General features: G+C 39.9%; 2 protein-coding genes across 2 annotated transcripts in view; both read left to right on the plus strand.

Annotated features, from left to right (window-relative positions):
* Positions 1-7,412, plus strand: part of Iqcb1 (IQ motif containing B1) — a 38,120-nt gene extending 30,708 nt beyond the window's left edge. The window contains exons 13-15 of the mRNA XM_090345503.1: positions 2,299-2,430; positions 6,098-6,254; positions 6,937-7,412. Coding sequence (XP_090201629.1) covers positions 2,299-2,430; positions 6,098-6,254; positions 6,937-7,160 — 513 coding nt within the window. The 3' untranslated portion in view covers positions 7,161-7,412. The remainder of the gene's footprint in view (positions 1-2,298; positions 2,431-6,097; positions 6,255-6,936) is intronic.
* Positions 7,413-11,860: 4,448 nt separating this feature from the next.
* The window catches only part of Golgb1 (golgin B1), a 56,235-nt gene continuing 49,179 nt past the window's right edge, over positions 11,861-18,916 (plus strand). The window contains exon 1 of the mRNA XM_090345504.1: positions 11,861-11,876. The gene's annotated coding sequence lies outside the window, so the exon portion shown is untranslated. The remainder of the gene's footprint in view (positions 11,877-18,916) is intronic.

An 18,916-nucleotide genomic window follows, 5' to 3' on the forward strand; every position in this document is an offset into this window, starting at 1 on the left:
ATCCAGGAGACTAAGCTCTGAAGATTCCAGTTCAAAGTCAGCCCAGGCAGGAAAGTGGGCTACATCCCCAACTACCAAAAAGCCAAAAGTGGAGCTGTGTTACCTAAACAATAGAGGACCAGCCTTGAAATAGGCCTTGAGTTCAAGCCCCAGGACTAGCACACCCACACGTAGACACACCCACACACACACACACACACCAAAGCAAATGTCACAGTGCATCTCACTACTCAACAACAGTGAAGCCAAAGCAAAGCAAAATAGAAAATGAAAATATTACTTTCAAACAAGAAGAAAAACTGGGGGTGAAATTACAATACAAAAGAAAGAAAAAGCATAGAAAACCATAACAGAGCAGTGATCAATAAAGTGAGCACATTTTGCTGTATTTTAAAAATATCATACTGTAGACCTTGTCAAACTCAGTATCTAGTAAGCCTGTGGAGTACATAACATGTAGATAGTCTGAAATGTGTCCAAAGTATAAAATACCTGTTAGATTTTGAATTTTTAGTATTAATATAAAGTACTAGCAGTTACATTGCATGATAAAATGCAGTTTTTGAATGTTAACATAACTGTAGAAATAGTATTTCACAGGATTTTTATTGTTCCTTATGATGCTACTAGAATATAGTGACATTTCTTTTTTTTAAGTTTTTTATTGTAATTAATAGAAGGGTTACAGTAATATTCGCCAGATAGGTGCATTACTTCACATACATTGATACCCCTTCTTTGTTTTTTCCCCATTTCCCTCCTCCTACCCCTTCCCAATCATCTTGTCTTCCCCCTTTCCCTTTCTTATTTCAAATAATCAAATATTGTTCCCTCCCTTACTTTGTAAGATATTTGGTGGTAGTGGGGTTTGAATTCAGGCATTCACACTGGCAAGACTAGCACTTCACTACTTGAGCCACTCCCCTTAGCCCTGTTTGCTTTCAATTGTGTTTTTTTGTTGTTGTTGTTTTGTTGTTGTATTTGTTTTTTTTTTTTTACTGGCTCTGGAACTTTTTTTCCAAAGTACTCTCAGATTTGGACCCTCTTATTACTTTGCTAGGATTACATGCATGAATATAGCTTATTTTGAGATAGGGTTTCACTCATATTTTTGCCTTGGCTTGCCTCTAAGCCATGACCCTCCCCCATCAACACTTCCCACATAGATAGGTTGCAGGCGTGTGTCAGTATGCGCAGCCACATTCTGAATTTCATATGCTTTTATATATCATAATATATTGTTTTAATTTTCTACCCATGTAAAATGTAAAAACACATTTCTACCCCAAAGGCCATATAGAAACTAGCAGCAGGCTATATTTAGTCTGTAGGCCATGATTTATCAACCACTTTTTTTTTTTTTGCCAGTCCTGGGCTTGAGCTCCGGGCCTGAGCACTGTCCTTGGACTTTCTCAAGGCTAGAGCTCTACCACTTGAGCCTCAGCACCACTTCTGGCTTTTTTGTATGTATGTGGTACCAAGGAATCGAACCCGGGTCTTCGTGCATGCTAGGCAAGCACTTTAACCACTAGGCCAAACTCCCGGCCCCAGTTATCAACCACTTTTTAATTTGAATTAAAATAGAGAATGGAGAAGAAAAATGGGAAGAACAGTTTCAAATTGGTTCCAAATAATTACTTTAATACAACTTATTTTACTGGGAGTCTATTCCTAGTGAGTCATATCTCACAATTTTATATTTTCTCACTTATCAGGCTTTTTCTTATTTACTGGCTCTTTGATTTTTACCATCTTACAGGCCGTGTGGAATTAGGATTGCTGTTGTCAATTCATCTAGAAGGTGTCCTATAGAGATCAGGTGACTGGACTTACTCAGAATCAAAAGAATGATACAGAAACTACAACTGAGAATAGAAGTCCATGTTTATTTCCTTTTACTCATCTTCCTTGCTCACTACAGAAATATGTGAATGTAACCTTATGAAAATTAAAGCACTACAGAAGAATATACACATGGTTCCTCCCTTAGCATGATGTGAAAGTGATGTTTCCTTTACCAGAACCCATACTCTACTGTTAGATAATCTATGTGAATTAAACGTATTTGTTACCCAGCAGGATTTTCAACTTAAGAAGTTTTATCAGGACACAGCCTCACCTTAAACTGACGAACACCTGTATAATTTAAAAGTCGTTGTCTATCCTTTACTCATCCCTCTTCAAATAACACACTCAGTGTTAACCACTGATACAGGGATGTCACTAATATATATGATGTAGAGAGAAGATAGCTCTAGTCAGAAGAACATAATCACAAACCTCTACTTTCTTCTCCAGGTTCTTAAATTCCTAGCAAAGCGCCGCAAGAAAAGGAAACTATTTGCTTCCTGGCATAGACTCCAAGAACTTCCTGATGCACGCAGAGTGGAACTAAAGCAACAAGTAGATGACTATGTTAGAAGACATCCAGTATGTAGGCTTCTGTGCCATAATACCCATGTAGCATTTTCCCATTTTATGGTATTCAGCAAAGCAATGCTTCATATGTATATGTGCAGTTATTGTTTGTTCATACAAGGTAATTAGTGGCTTTATCAAGTTTATGGATTTAAAGTCTTTCTCTTTTGTCCAGTCAGGGCCTGGGTGCTGACCCTTAGCATTTTTGCTTAAGGCTAGTGTTCTACAACTTGAACCATAGCTCCACTTTCTTTTTATAGTTATATGGCAAAAGAAGTGTAGTCAGTGGTAAAGGAGGCTTTTCTTCAAATCAGTTATTTCCTATATTATATCAATAGGCATAATCACTGCTCCTTTTACAATAGTACAATATCATTTGGCTACTTTAATGTTCTAAAAAGAGCATTTGTAGTTGAGCTGGAGGTATAGTTCACATGATGGAGTATCACACCATGAACAAGAAAGCCATGTGAGACTTTGAGTTCAACCCTGGTACCAGCACACAAAAAGTGTGTATGTATGTGTGTGGTGTGTGTGTGTGTGTGTGTGTGTACCCAAGTACACTTAAGAACTTATATTTACTAGATTATTCCCAGACCTCAAGGAAACAGTAAGATACAGTATCTTTTGACTTTCTTAGTATAATACTGAAAACACTTTGTTCCTATTGGAAACATGCATATTTCTAACTTCCTGTTACCACAGTACTGAACATCAAGTGGCATTTGCTTCTGTCATGGTTCTTTTTATTGCCAGTTTGGGGACTTGAACTCAGGACCTGGGTGCTGTCCCTGAGCTTCCTTTGCTCAAAGTTAGCACTCTACCACCTGCGCTATAGCTCTACTTCTGGCTTCAATAGTTTATTAAAGATAAGAGTCTCATGGACTTTCCTGCCCAGGCTGTCATTGACCTGCAATCCTCAGATCTTAGCCACTTGAGTAGCTAAGATTACAGGTGTAAGTCTCCAGTGCCTGGCTTTCTCTGTTCTTGACCTTACACACATTCTTATATGCTTGTGAAGACCATTTCTTAAGTGATTTACCAATTCAGTCATTAATTTTAATCGTCTGTACTTTCTTCTTCCAACTTTCACACTTCTTAAATTGGTGTTTTTTGTTTTGTTTTGTTTTTTACCAGTTCTGGGCTTGAGCTCAGGGCCTGGCACTGTCCTTGGACTTTCTCAATGTTAGAGCTCTACCACTTGAGCACCACTTCCGTTTTTTTCCTGTGTATGTGGTACTGAGGAATGAAACCTGGGTCTTCATGCATGCTAGGCAAGCACTCTACCACTAGGCCAAACGCCAGGACCCACACTTCTTAAATTTTATAGTTGCCAGTTTATATACTTCTCACAATCACAATTCTTACCACACTTGAATCAACTATTGTTCATGTATCTTGGTACTATTCATATTTTCCTGTGATTATGATAGATGTTGTTTGTGTCTAAATTACCCCCTTTCCTCCATCCTTTTCTCCCATCTTTCTTCCCTCCTCCACACAGGCATACATACATACATAATTAAAAGTTAAAGACTCTAGATACCTTTTTTTTCCAGGTTTGAACTCAGGGCCTGAGCACGGTCCTTGGGCTCTCTCAAATGTAGAGCTCTACCACTTGAGCCACAGTACCACTTCTGGCTTTTTCTATGTATGTGGTACTGAGGAATTGAACCTGGGTCTTCATGCATGCTAAGCAAGCACTCAACCACTAGACCAAACTCCTGGTCTACTCTAGATGACTAATTTTTGTGGTGTGATATATTTAGATAATCCTGATACTCATCTTTTTATTCATGCAGAACAGCCTCCCCTCCTCTCAGCAAAATAAACAAATAATAGGAGGATTATAAATGTATTAATAGCCCCTTGAAATGAGCAATGATAAAATCTTAATTGGATAGCAAGGTTCAATCCAATGATACAAGTAAGACCTCTTCTTGTATGAAGCTTTATATTTTTCCTCATTACATTCTAAAAGTGAAATGCATTTTATGCAACAAGAACATAAAAACCAGGATGGGAGAAAGAAATATTATATGATTGAAAGTTTTTTACATATTTATATTACTTAGTGTTATATTACTTAAAGGTAAAATAATAAATTAAAAGTGCATACTGAGAACCATAAAGTAACTAATAAAAATTTAAAAAGAAACAGTTATATGTCTAATAATATGCCAAAGGAAATTAAATTGAATCACAAAATATACCTCATTAATCAACTAAATAACTAAAAATAAAAACTAACGAATACACTATATCAAGATGATAGGCAATAAATGTAAATGGTCTGAACATTGCAGACTATATGTTGATTACCAGAAACATTTTAAATATGAAAAAATAAAATGTACAGTGAACTATAATGACTAAGGGGGAATTTAATCAAGAAGACTTAAGAATTCTGCTTATGTATCTAATAATACAAAATATATGCCACCATGGATAAACTTTGAAGACAGGCTAAGTGAAATAAGCCAGACCCAAAGGACAAATATTGTCTGAATTACCTAGAATAATCAAACTGTTAGAAACAAAAAATAGTAGCTTGTCACTCATGGCTCATACTTGTGCTCAGGAAGCTGAGAACCAAAGGATCTCAGTTTGAAGCCAGTCTAGGGACAAAAGTCTTTAAGACTTCATCTCCAAAATCACCAGATAAAAATTTAAGAAAATTATGTCTTCCAAGAGCTAGAAGTTAAGTATCTAATCTAGAAATTAACCCACATATATGACCAATTAATTCTTGGCAGAAGTACATGCGGTTAACGCAGAAAAGAACTAAAGCAATTAGATAGCTATATAATTAAAAAGAAAAATACATGGATCCATATGTCATATCATGTACAAAATTTAACTGAAAACATATCATAAAACTAAATACATATCCTAAAACAATAAAAATTCTGAAAGAAAACATCGGAGAAACATTGTAACTTAAGCAAACATTGTGAATTAGGCAAAGATATAAGTTCCTCTTAAATTAGGTGACTAGTGTAAAGAATATATGATTTTTTAGCTTATTCTGCCCCACTTTCTGTGAAGCAAAAAGCAGTTTTAACATTGTAACTTAGATAGGTTTGGGAGTAGGGATAGATTGCGAAGTAAAGTAGTAATTCAAGTGAGGTCCAGAAAAGAAGGGATGGTCCTTGTTATTACTCTTCCAGTCCAGTATCTTTACCAAACTGTCCCCAGTTTTCGCTATTCCATCCCCTTTATCTCTTCACCTACAATACCACTGCCTAAGTTTCCAAAAGGAAACTTCCTCACCTATGTTTTTATCTAAAGCTGTTTGTAAGAGACAATTTTTTTTTGTTGGTCTTGGGCATTGTCCGTTAGCTCTTCAGCTCAAGGCTACCACCCTACCTACCCTTAAGCCAAGCCCCGCTTCCGTTTTCTAGAGGTTAATTGAATATAAGAGTCTCAGGTCCTTTTGTGCCCAGGCTGGCTTTGAACCTTGATCCTCATATCTCAGCCTCCTGAGTAGCTAGGATTACAGTGGGGAGCCACTGCGCTTGGCTAAGAGACTATTTTTTACTTGCAGTAGAGTATAATATAGATATGTTATCCTAAGATTCTATTGATAAAATGAAGGACTTTTGCTAAGTAGTTGGGTAAAATATACTTAGATATATATGTCCTTCTCATGACAAGTTTTTCTATCTTGTGTTTCCAGGGTTCTCAGATGTCAGATGTGGCCAACAGAGAGCTACATGCTCAAGCTCAAGAACGATTGCAACATTACTTTATGGGTAGAGTTGTGGAAGAAAGATCCCAGCAGCACAGAGATGCTCTCATGGCCCAGATCAGCACCAACATTGAACAGTTGATGAGTACGTGCTCCTTCTTGTTGTCATGAAAGGAAAAGACCAGGCTGGGAGTTTGGCCTAGTGGTAGAGTGCTTGCCTAACACTCACAAAGACCCAGGTCCAATTCCTCAGTACCACATACCTAGAAAAAGCTGGAAGTGGTGCTGCTATGGCTCAAGTGGTAGAGCCCTAGCCTTGAGAAAGCCCAAAGACAGTGCTCAGGCCCCAAGTTCAAGCTCCAGGACTGCCAAAAAAAAGGGAAAAAACCAAGCCAGGTGCTAGTAGATACTCAGGAGACTGAGATGTGAAGATCGCAGTTGGAAGCCAGCCTAGGGAGAAAATTCCCTGTGAGACTCTCATCTCCAATTAATCACTCAAAAACCGGAAGTAGAGCAGTGTCTCCAAGTGGTAGAGTGCTAGCCTTGAGCAAAAAGAAATTAGGGATAGTGCCCAGGCCCTGAGTTCAAGCCCCAAGACCAACAAACAACATAAACATGATATCCAAAATCTTTAGAAAGACTCAGTCATCATCAACGGTCTGTTAGCCCTATCCTCAGAAAGTTTTACATCTAGATTACCCCCAGCACAATATTTTCATCCTTCTAGTAATACATTCATATGTATCAAATCAAATTCTGTAGTTTCTCAGTTGCTGCTTGTTTGGTACAGGACTCTTCCATTCACATTTGTCTTCTGTTTATTACAGAGGCACCAACTCTAAAGGAGGCAGAAGGGAAAGAACCTGAACACTTCCTAAGCAGGTCTGGGCCAGTAGCAGCCAAAGCCAAGCAGGCCCATTTCAACACATTGAAGCACATACAAGCACCCTGGTGGAAGAAGCTTGGGGAAGAACTAGGTGACGAGATTCAACATGATGAGCTTAGTATAGAATTAGGAGCTTTATTCACTGGTGGCACCAAACCCCCTTAGTATTTAACATGAAAACTGACACAAATCCTATATTTCAGGATATTATGCTGATACTACCTCTGATCTGAGGATAGATGAGAATCATCCTAACTCATTTTTTGCCAAAGGATTCTTCCCAAACTAAAGTTGTAGGCACTAAGCAAGGAGTTATCTACCTCTCTTAATGTTCTTTTTATTCCATACACCTATTTCTGGCCTCATAAATAGAATTGTATAGCTTTTCATGTTGGATTAAATTCAGCATAGAATTCTCTTGTTGATGTGAAATGTGAAATTTCTTTGATTCCGTTTTCCAGTTAAAGTTTTTTTTTTCCTAAATATTTTCAACAGTTCTGAAAAGCTTGTCAGGAATATTTCAGCTTTTCACATTTGTTATTAAGAATTCCTGATTGTTGTTATTGTTGTTGGTTGGAGATTGATCCCTAAGTAGGATTTGTTGCCAGATAAATTTCTCCAAATAAGACTATCTTCTTCTTAAAACTATAACCAGCCAGGTGAGTGGCTTCTGCCTGTAATCCTAGCTGAGATCTGAAGGTCAAGGTTCAAAGCCAGCCTGGGCACAAAAGGACCTGAGACTTTTTTCTCCAATTAACCTCTAGAAAACAGGAAGTGGGGCTTGGCTCAAGGGTAGGATGGTAGCCTTGAGCTGAAGAGCTCAGGGACAGTGCCCAGACCAAATTCAAGCCCCATGACCCCCCACCCCCCACACACAAAGAACTATAAAACTATTTGCTTTCTTTTCTATCTCTTTGGGGAATCTCAGAGATAAAGACATTTAATTTTTGTTATGATCATTGGTACTTATGTGATTTGGCTATAATAATTTGTTTTACCTATTTATCCTTAATTGTATTTTAATACCAGAGTCCACCTCAATTTGTTTTTGTAATAGTGTGAAATTTAAGTTAAAACAAGTAAAAAAAAATATGACTACCAAGAACCTAGAATTTTCTCTTTGTGTAAGTGGAAATGCCTGTATTTCTTCATGGGAATACTCAGTCCTATAATGTTATCTATTCTCTGAAAGCTAATTTTAGTAAAATGTCAGTCACTCATAATGAAAAAGAATAAGCAGGTAAGATTTCTGATTTTACTTAGAATATAGAGAAAATTAAAAGTGTTGCCTCAATCTTAAAACAATACCAGGCCAGGAGTTTGGCCTACTGGTAGAGTGCTTGCCTAGAATGCCAAGAAAACCTGAGTTTGTCCTTGGTACCACATACATAGAAAAAGCCGGAAGTGGTTCTGTCTCAAGTGGGAGAGGTTCTAGCCTTGAGAAAACCTAAGGACAGTGTTCATGCCCTGAGTTTAAGCCCCAGGACTGGAAAAAACAAAAAACAAACCAAAAAAATGAAAAAATTAGGCCGGGAGTTTGGCCTAGTGGTTAAAGTGCTTGCCTAGCATGCATGAAGACCCGAGTACCACATATAGAAAAAAGCCGGAAGTGGTGCTAAGGCTTAAGTGGTAGCTCTAGCCTTGAGAAAGTCCAAGGACAGTGCTTAGGCCCTGAGCTCAAGCCCAGGACTGGCAAAAAAAAAAAAAAAAAAAAAAAAATTCTATTAAAAAAATACCAGAAATCTACAGTTTTTTAGTCTATCAGACAACTAAGTCCTCTATCTAGCCAAGTAAACTGAATGACAACTTGGTGTCTGCAAAACAAATTATTTCATCTTTATTAGAGTTCAAGAGAAAAAGGTGACGAGGTAAGAAGGAACCAGCTAAAATTTTTTTTAATTCTTTAAATACCAAATAAGGGCAGCATGATCACTTAAAATATCTGGGATTCCCAGATGTATGCTCACAAAGAAAATTGGGGGCAGGATGTGAAGCGATCTTCCAACCCCCTTTGTGTACACAACTAGACAAACATGGTAGTGTACTGCTGAGTGCCATCCCCAAAGCCCACTTGCCCCCTAGGCCTTTCTCTTAAAAACCATAAACTGCTAAAAGAGAAAAGCACTCTCACCCCTAAGGCAATTGCAGAATTCCATTGCATGTAAGGAAAGGAATGGAGACAGAGAAACACTACCCCTGGACAAAGTCAAATTGATGCATTGTTGCTGAGAAGGTGTATAAGTTTAAAACATTTTTTGATATTGAATGATTTATGAGAAAGTCTAAATACAGTTCAGAATGATTTTGCTTCTTCCTCTCACCTTTCTTTCCTGTCTCCCATTTTTTACTTTTCTTCCCCTTTCCTCCAGAACGCTGTAAATGAAGATTCAGAATTGCCATATGATATATTTGGAAAGGATCCAGCCTCTTTATTAACTGATAATTATCACCATTATCCAGGAACACCTCCTAAAACTTCGTCTTTCTCCCCTTTTCAGTCTCTAGTTTCCCCTTTCAGATTATTTGCACATTTCCCATTATAAACCTGAATCCAGCAGTAATTAACTCTCAACAAGCTCTATTTTGTCAACTTACTCATAAGAATGCACTCTAACTTTTCAATCTATGCCTTTGAAGAAGGCTCAACTTAGCACTGTAACGCCTTCCTTCCATCTTCTTCCTCCATTTTCCTAGAGTTCACTGTAATTCTCACCAAATTCCCAGTCAATGTTCACCCAAGGAAAGAAGGTAGGGCAGACCACCCAACCCACAATAGGCAGACAGTTTTCTAATCTCTTCTTCTATAAGGAAGTACCAGTGTCATAAAACAGAAAGATCAATTCCACAGTTAAGTGTGGAAACAGGTAAGTATACAGAAAGGTAAAGCTTGTGTAAGATAGTGCTCAGTAGGACTCTCAGGTGGTAGTTTGTCTTAAGGGAACATGAGCAGTAAGTATGAGACTGGAACTCTGAGCAAGTTTGAATAAATGTAAGTGAAAGAGCAAGCTGAAGGCCGGGAGTTTGGCCTAGTGGTTAAAGTGCTTGCCTAGCATGCCTGAAGACCCGGGTTCGATTCCTCGGTACCACATAAATAGAAAAAAGTCGGAAGTGGTGCTGAGGCTCAAGTGGTAGAGCTCTATCCTTGAGAAAGTCCAAGGACAGTGCTCAGGCCCTGAGCTCAAGCCCAGGACTGGCAAAAAAAAAAAAAAAAAAAAAAAAAAAAAAAAAAAAGAGCAAGCTGAAGACACACTGGATTTCAGAGGGCCCTGAGAATTTAGTGAGCTTGGAGACTAGTCATCATGACATTGATGCCATAGGTGACACTGACACTGTCCTGATGTCTTCTGCAGCACTCTACATAACAAATGTAATAGTAGAAAAGACTAGTGGTTGGATTTGATCCAGGCTAGGATTTGAAAACATGTCCTGACAAAAGTCCTGCAGCTCTGACATTGCAAAGATACTTGAAATCCTTCCCCTTTAAATCCTTCAGATTTCTATCCCTCATCATCTAACTTCAGCTCCTGAAGTTTATTGTATCACATGTAAAATGAAAATGTTCCTATATACTTTACTGAGTCAACAGATAATAAGCACCCTCCCCTCTTAATATCTATGTGGTTTTGGGACCTGGAGGTATAGCTGAGATCAAGAGACCTATCTAGTGAAGAGAGAGAAAAATAAGATAAATAATTAAATGGTAAAATACTCAGGGGGAGAAAAGAGAAAAAATACGACATAAAGAAGCCTACACTATTTTTTTTTCTCTTTTCAGTCGTGGGGTTTGAACTCAGAGCTTGTTAAGTGTTAATTACCGGAGGGAAATTATGCGGTGTTGAGGAATTGCTAGGGTCTTCGTGCACGCTAAGGCAAGCATTCTACCACTAGGCCAAACTCTAGGTCTGAGAAGTCTGAAAAGACGCAACTGGTATTTGAAGCTCAAAAGATTATGTAATGGGCAAGGATGCATATCTAATGAGCTGACTGAGGGCTTGGTACACAATAGGATTCAATAACTATTAAGCGTCTGAAATGACATAACGGGAGTTGACTGTCGTTCTTTCTTTCCTTGGAAGACCAAAGCGCATCCACGACTTCATTCTCTTGCTCGAGTCCACTGAGTCACACGACCTCCATTATTCACTATTCTCTCACACACACCCGCGACCTCAAGAGACATCACACAGGCACTAGGTTTTCGTCGCTGTTGGTCTTTGGGCAAGACACTTGGTCCGGTTCTGGTTTTTTCATCGCAAAATGAAATGATGGCACCGGGTGGCTTTTTGGCAAAATGCAATGATCTTCCCAGATGACTCACGCTAGGGCTCTATTACAGCTCCACGAGCAAAAACTCCTACAGCCCGCTCCCTTCTCTCAGGTCACTCATCCACGCTTACAGCCGCAACTGCTCACAGTCCGAGGTCTCCAGTCACAGAAAACTCGGCGGAGAAATCGGGGGCAACCGGAACCTACCCCCGCCTCCCCTGGCAAACGCCTGACCCGCCGTGGCACGCCCACCCTCTGCGCATTTCCGGCTTCCTAAAGATGCTCTTCCGGGTCACTCGTTCGCGGGTGATCCCGCCTTTCCATCCGCCTCTCAGAGCCCTTTGGCTGTCTTCGTGAGGAACCGAAGGGCTCGGGGGCCCTGATTGGTTCCCGACATTAGTTACAAACAAGGCGTGTCTGGTCTCCCTGGTAACGCCCCGCAGACGCCGTTGATTGGCTGATGTCATAATCCCACCTTCCGTGCGGACCGCGAGGGGTTGAGTCCCTGGCGGGGTGCGGCGCAGCGGTGGTAGGTGTAGCGCTTGGGATTCCCGAGCTGACGTGGCTTAGATTGGGAAGGGGGCCTCTGGAGCCTCCGGTGGAAGCCGCTTCCAGGTGAGTGGAGGACGCTCCCCGACAGCTCCCTTCCGTGAGGGCGCCAACGGCCGCCCCGCCTCCTCCGCGCTGGCGGGGTCCGCCGGAGCCGCCGCACAGGAGTCGCCCTCCCCGCCCCTCCCGGATCCGGCCCGGGTCCTGTTCTTCTGCCGCCTCCCTTCCCCCTTCAGGCCTCGGTCTCGTCGCCCGCACGCTTGTCTTTCCCGGCCCGAGGGTGCCCCGGCCTCCCTGCTCGGCCTCGGAGCACGTAGGCGCCGTCTGCCTCTGCCCCGGGGCCGTTTCTTCTCCCTCCGAGCGACGTCAAAAGTCGCCCTGGCCCGTCAGTCCCTCTCGCCCGGCCTTGACTCCTGAGCGGCCGACCTGCGTGGAGCCGCCCTCGGTACACAGACAGGGACTCAGGGGAGACCTGTGCTCGGGCCCTAAACAAACTTACTGTCCCAAAGGGTTGGTGGGACCCAAACACATTAAAGGTCCTGAGGGCGGAGATGGAAGGAACACCGGAGATGTTGTTAATGCATACACAGGCCTGTTGATTGATCCGAGTAAATGTTAAATTACGCCTCCTTGCCTCTCCAAATTTCCAACACACAGAAATCTTAGGAATACGAAATGGACACGCAGTTAGGGTATCTTAAAGTGATTTCTAGAGGAAAAAAAATAATTTGGTCTGGTTGTATGGCGTATGTTTACCAAGCATAACAGCCTGTGAGCAAGCGGTTAAGGCCTCTGACCAGTAAGGAATACATTTGTGAGACTTATTTAAAGAGCTCCAGTTGTTCTGTGGAGTCAGGACAATTTTAAGAATCTGGGAGAGAGGTTATTTAAAATCGTGGATAAGTACTTGGACTTTTGGAGATAGTTGGAAGCTCTCCAAGCACTTAAGGAACCTGTTTCTAGTTCCATAGCGCTGGCAGTGATGAGTTCTTTACAAAGGAATGAATTATTAATAAGATTTGGGTGGTTAGCATGACTATGATATATCCTGTTAGATATATTCTGTTAAAAAACGAGAGGATTTGGAATAGGTACAGGAAAAAAATGTACTTTGAAAGAGTACTCAATAATTGCAAAGCCTGGAGATGTAACCCTGTGGTAGAGCCTTGCCTCCTATTCAGAAGGCCTTAGCTTCTATCCCCAACACCACCAGGAAAAACAAAAAAGATATGGTTCATTAACTGCTTCCCAACTTTTACTCCCTCCTCTCTTGCCCTTTGAATGACTGACCTTTTATAAAATTCTTTCGGTTAATTTGTTTGACTATACATACACAGGCTGTTTCATATTGCATATAAAACACAAGTACAAATTTAAAAGAAATAAAAAAAATCTTGTCCATAAAATAGGACACTTCCAACTCAAGATCACATAAAATTGATATTAGAGGATCACGGTTCAAAGCCAGCCAGGGCAGGAAAGTCTGTGAGACTCTTAACTCCAATTAACCTTCTAGAAAACTGCAAGTGGAGCTGTTGGTCAAAGTGGTAGAGCACTAGCCGCAGTGAAAGAGCTCAGGGACAGTGCTAGGCCCTGAGTTCAGTCAGGTCCCATGACCCACCAAAAAAAGAAAGTCACATAAAAGTGCCATCTTGTTTGCTTCAAGAAGGTGTTTGAATCTCTTTAAGAAGAGACAGGGTTGGGGGGATATGGAACCTCCATCTGTGATGACAGCTCTTAGGAAAAATGATCAGATAATTATGATGGGGGTAGGGGAGTTGGAGGTGTGGAACCTCCATTCTTCTGTGATGTAGGCTTTTATGAAAAATGACCAGATTATTTTTTACCTTTATTTAAATCTGTTGGCACTGAGGTTTGAATTCAGGGCCTTCTGCTTTATCTGCTGTTATTGAGATTTGAATTCATGATCTTCTGCTTTATCTACTGGCACTGAAAGAGTCTTCTGCTTTATCTGTTGGCACTGAGGTTTGAATTCAGCGCCTTCTGCTTGCTCAGCTTGCTTGTTTGGAGTGCATCTCCAGCATAGCTTTTATGTATAATTTGGAAATGGAGTCTCCTGGACTTTTCTGCATGAGTTATCTTAGAACCATGATCCTCCAGAGCTACACATCATTGTGTACTAGTCTATTAAGATCTTACATAGAGTGTGTGCTTTTTTTGCAGGGAGGGAGGGGGAGTAGTATATTGGAGATAGGAGGCTTTCAGGTACTTTCCTGCTTGGGTTGGCTTTGAACCTTGATTCCCAGATCTCTCAGCTTCTTGAGATAACAAATGTGAGCCACTAATGCTCACCTTGTATGTGGGGTTTTGTTTTTTTTGTTTTGTTTTGTTTTGTTTTTTGCCAATCCTGGGACTTGAACTGAGGGCCTGGGCACTGTCCTTGGAAACTTTTGCTTAAGGATAGTGCTCTGCCATTTGAGCCAGAGCGCCACTTCCAGCTTTTTATGTGTGTATGGTACTGAGGAATCGAAACCAGGGCTTCCTGCATACTAAGTGAACACTTTACCAACTGGACTACACTCTTGGCCCTGTATGTGCTTTTAGAGAACAGAAAGTTCAATATCAAAGGATAGACTGTTCTTCCATCTCCTGACTTTCTGTTATCTATTTCCCAGAAGTAAGCACTGTAAATAGTTATCCCTAGGAAACGTTCTGGTCACAGGGAAAACATATATAATGTATATATGTGAATAATATACTGCTAATCTTTTTCATGCAGATTGAATTCCTAACAGAAGCTTGAAATGCTCTAAAATTTGAAACTTTCTGACTTCCCACATAATGCCACAGTAGAAAATTCAACACCACAAAACCTTGTTTCATGCAGTATTTTAAAAATTCTATTTTTCTTAAGACTGTGTACAAGGAACATATGAAACATACGTTTGGGCTTGACTTCTGGCCCCAAGACATCTCATTATATCATATGTATTCTTTTATTTTTATACCTCCTACCATAAGAGCAGATTAGTATTTTATAAATAATAATGGTTGATAAGCTTCAAGGCCTTAAAGAAAATCACTTTTCTAAAAATTTAATTCGCAGAGGCACTCTATTTTAACAATGCTAAGATCTTATTGGTAGGATTTGTGGAAGGTGGGGCCAACATGGACTTGGAGAGAAATGTTTTATAGAGGTTTGGCCTTGGTATAAAGCTCACTATTTACTTCATTGCTTTTTACAATTCTGATGCTTTGTAAAATAATAACCATCATTTTATGTAAATGTATTGCTGTGAACATAAACATTTTCATATTTACTGAATTTTATTTGTAGATTTGTCCAGTAATGCTCCTAATAGATTTGGGGGAGGGGAATGCCCATTTTTATTTAAACGTGGCTCTTGGTTCTCATTCCCTTGAGTTCCCAGCCTTTGAACTACTAAAGCTCTTAGCTGTTGGTGAGATGCCTCATAGAATTATGTTAGTAATATTTAGAATGCTCTGTTTTTTAAAAATGATTCTTAATTTTAAAGTGAGAAAATGGACATTCAAGATGTCTCACCTGGTAAAATAAAGCTTCTTTTTGAGCCAGTACAACAAACTCAGTTACCAGGCTCTCTTGGTTTAGTGCTTTTTCCACTGCATTATTCTCATTCCATTAACTTCTCAGATATTTTAATCTTGCCTGATGCCTAGTATCACGTTTTTATTTAAATGCTGTTTTTCCTTAATATATATCCATGTATAATTAATTAAATAGTTGTGAGAAGTGTAATTCACTTTCCACTTAAATAATTTTATGGTTTTCTATTGCTTATTTTTGTTGTTGTTGTTGTTGTGGGTCATGGGGCTTGAACTCAGCCTGTGCACACTGTCCCTGAGCTCTTCAGCTCAAGGCTACTGCCCTACCCCCTTGAGCCAAGCCCCACTTCCCATTTTCCAGAGGTTAATTGGAGATAAGAGTCTCAGGTCCTTTTGTGCCCGGGCTGGCTTTGAACTACTAATACTAAGCTTACAGATGTCAAGATGAGAATGAAATAAATAAATACATTATTAAGGAGATAAAATTATCCAATAATTTTGCCATAATTATTACATTATGCCTCTATGTCTTTTTCATGTGTAAAAATTTTCAGTAGTATGTTGATAGAGACGCACTGTTCTAGGGACTTGTGTTAATGATATGGAGGGAGGAGAGAATATTCAGGATTTTAATTTTATATAAAACTAAGTTTTAATGCAAAAGGAAAAAATAACATTTTCACAAATTACATAAAATATGTTTTATCAGATACTATGATGATATGTAAAAGATTTGATCTAAGCAGTACTAACTTGGGTTAGGTGGTTGTGTGCACACATACTTAGAATATTTTTACATTTCTCTGAAGAGTTTATGGCTTAAAAATAGTCCAGAAATTCTGTCTGAAATATGAGTCCTTTTCTGATTAGACCTAAAAATAGAAGTGGTAGCAATGGGGTCCCGAGCTGCTTAGTATAGAAGGTACATGTGCAAATGTCAGGTTTGCCACAGAAGCGAAGGTTAGCATTAGTTAAGGAATGTGAAGTAAACAAGAGGGAAAGTGACTAACAAGTTAGGGCTACAGTTGGTCTGGGCCTGTGACAAAGCCAGGGGCAACATCTAGAATGAGTGAGCTAATTGTGAATGTGCTAATTATTCTGAGTTGATAGCTACATAGTTAATAACTCCCATACATAAATAAAACATATTAACCTCATAAATTGCATAAATGTTATGTCCATAAAATTTTTAAATTTTTATGAGCACCCTAAATATAATTTCTTAACAACTCTGTTAATTAAAAAGAAAAACCTTACTGTAACACACTATGAGCCTACGGCCAACGACTCATATCTACAAACATAGCTACTTAGGAGGTTGAGATCTGAGAATCACTGTTTGCCATTCCAGCCAGACAGATTACAAGACTCTTATCTCCAGTTAACTTAGGGAAAGCTGGAAGTGAAGGCGTGGCTCAGCACCAGCCATAAGCAAAACTGCCAAGGAAGGGTATGAGAGCCTGAGTTCAAATTCCAATACCAGCACCCAAAGAAACAAACAAACAAAAAAACCCTCTATAAAGTACAGATAGCTTAATGAGTTACTACCAACTTGAACTAGATGCTTGTCATTCCAGAAACCCTCCCATGTGCCTCATCCCACTTACTACCCTGTCCATGTTTCCAAAGACCAACACTTCGTTTTAGTTTCTTTCAGTAGTTTTTAACCCAAATGTGAGTCTTGTCTCCCTCTCCCCCCCACCCTCCACCTATCCTGCACTTGAGCTCAGGGCCTGAGCACTGTCCTTGGACTTTCTCAAGGCTAGAGCTCTACCACTTGGGCCTCAGCACCACTTCCAACTTTTTTCTATGTATGTGGTACTGAGGAGTCAAACCCTGGTCTTTGTGTATGCTAGGCAAGCACTCTACCACTAGGCTAAACTCCTGGCCCCGAATCTTGTCTTTCTAAAACATCGTACAGTAAGTCTTTTTTCTCTCTATTTTGTCTTGAAGATATTAGGCCTTTTCACCTGTGGTGTCAGCCACAGTCTGAAAGTTGAATATTCACTGGGTGGCTCAGCATGTTCTTCTGTCCCTTAGGTTATTTGCAGATGGTAACGGGTTGGAGCTTCATCAGACTGACATTCTATTCCTGTTGGCAAGACTATAGGTAGTAGTATGTTCTTTCATCAGGAAGTTTATGCTGTCTAGCTTGTGCTTTTTATCAGTTATCAGTTGTTGATGCTAGGTGTCTAGATCCCTGAGTTTATTAGAGTTTGCAGCATATCCAAATAGGTGGCTTTATTAGTTAGAATAATTTTGTACGGTGATAAATACCCTTATCTACTCTTTCAGAATGATAAATTTCGAATCTTAAAAGGCCAAGATAATCAAGCCTGGTGGCTCTCACCTGTAATCTTAACTAGTCAGGAAGCTGATACCAGAGGCTAGGTGTGTACCTGTCATTACTGTAATAGGAAAGTTCATTGTCCAGATAGAAAGTTCATAGTCCAAACCTGGGCCTGCAGGGAAAACAAGAGAAAAATGTGAGACCCTATCTCAAAATAACCTGTGCAACAAAGGGCTAGAGTCATGACTCAGTGATTGAGTGCCTGCCTAGCAAGTGTGAACCTCAGAATTCAAACAGTAGTATCACCCCACAGAAAAGACAATTGATTCAGATGGCAACTACTTTTTTATTATAAAGATTATTATATTGAAGTTATATATTATATTGAAGTTATATATTATTATAAAAATTATTATATTGAAGTTAGTGTGTGGGTTTCAGTTGTTGAAATTCTTGTGAACACAGCCTGTAAGGACTTGTTCAGTTTGGCTCCTGCATACTTTTTTTTTTGTTTTGTTTTGCCAGTGTTGAGGTTTGAGATCGGGGCCTGGGCTCTGTCCCTGAGCTCTGTGCTCAAGGTTAGTGCTCTACCATGTGAACCACAGCACCACTCTGGCTTTTTGAGTAGCTTCTTGGAGATAAGAGTTAGACTTTCCTGCCCAGTCTGGCTTAAACCCTGATCTTCAGATCTCAGCCTCCAGAGTAGCTAGGATTAAGATGTGAGCCACTAGCACCTGTCTTCCTGGATACTTTTGGCATGACTTTAGTATTCTTTGATAGCTTCCTTGCTAACTTGTATGACACGATGTTTCAGGCTCATTTTGGACATTTCCTCCTTTAGAAGTAGAATGGCCATTTCTTGAAAAGCCTTCCTGTTATTCCCTCCCTTCCTTCCTGTCTGTCTGTCTGTCTGTCTCCATTTTTTTTTTTTTAAATAATAGGGGAATGGGGCCAGGATCATGGCTGGCCTAGTGCTAGAGTGCTTACCTAGCATGCATGAAGTCCTGGGTTTGATTCCTCGGTGTCACATATGCAGAAAGAGCTGGAAGTAGTGCTGTGGTTCAAGTGGTAGAGCACTAGCCTTGAGGAAAACCCAAGGACAGTGCACAAGTCCTGAGTTCAAGCCCCATGACTGGCAATAATAATAATGATGATGATGATGATGGAATGGTACTTCAAGACCCTGTTTATTGTTAGTAAGCAAGTCTTTTGGGTAGACAGAACTAGTGAAATATGACCAAATATCTTGCAAGCTCATAGTGATATTTTC

Source organism: Megascapheus bottae, chromosome 1 (genome assembly GCF_031878675.1).
Source record: "Megascapheus bottae isolate mThoBot1 chromosome 1, mThoBot2.hap1, whole genome shotgun sequence".
In the NCBI taxonomy this organism is placed as follows: Eukaryota; Metazoa; Chordata; class Mammalia; order Rodentia; family Geomyidae; genus Megascapheus; species Megascapheus bottae.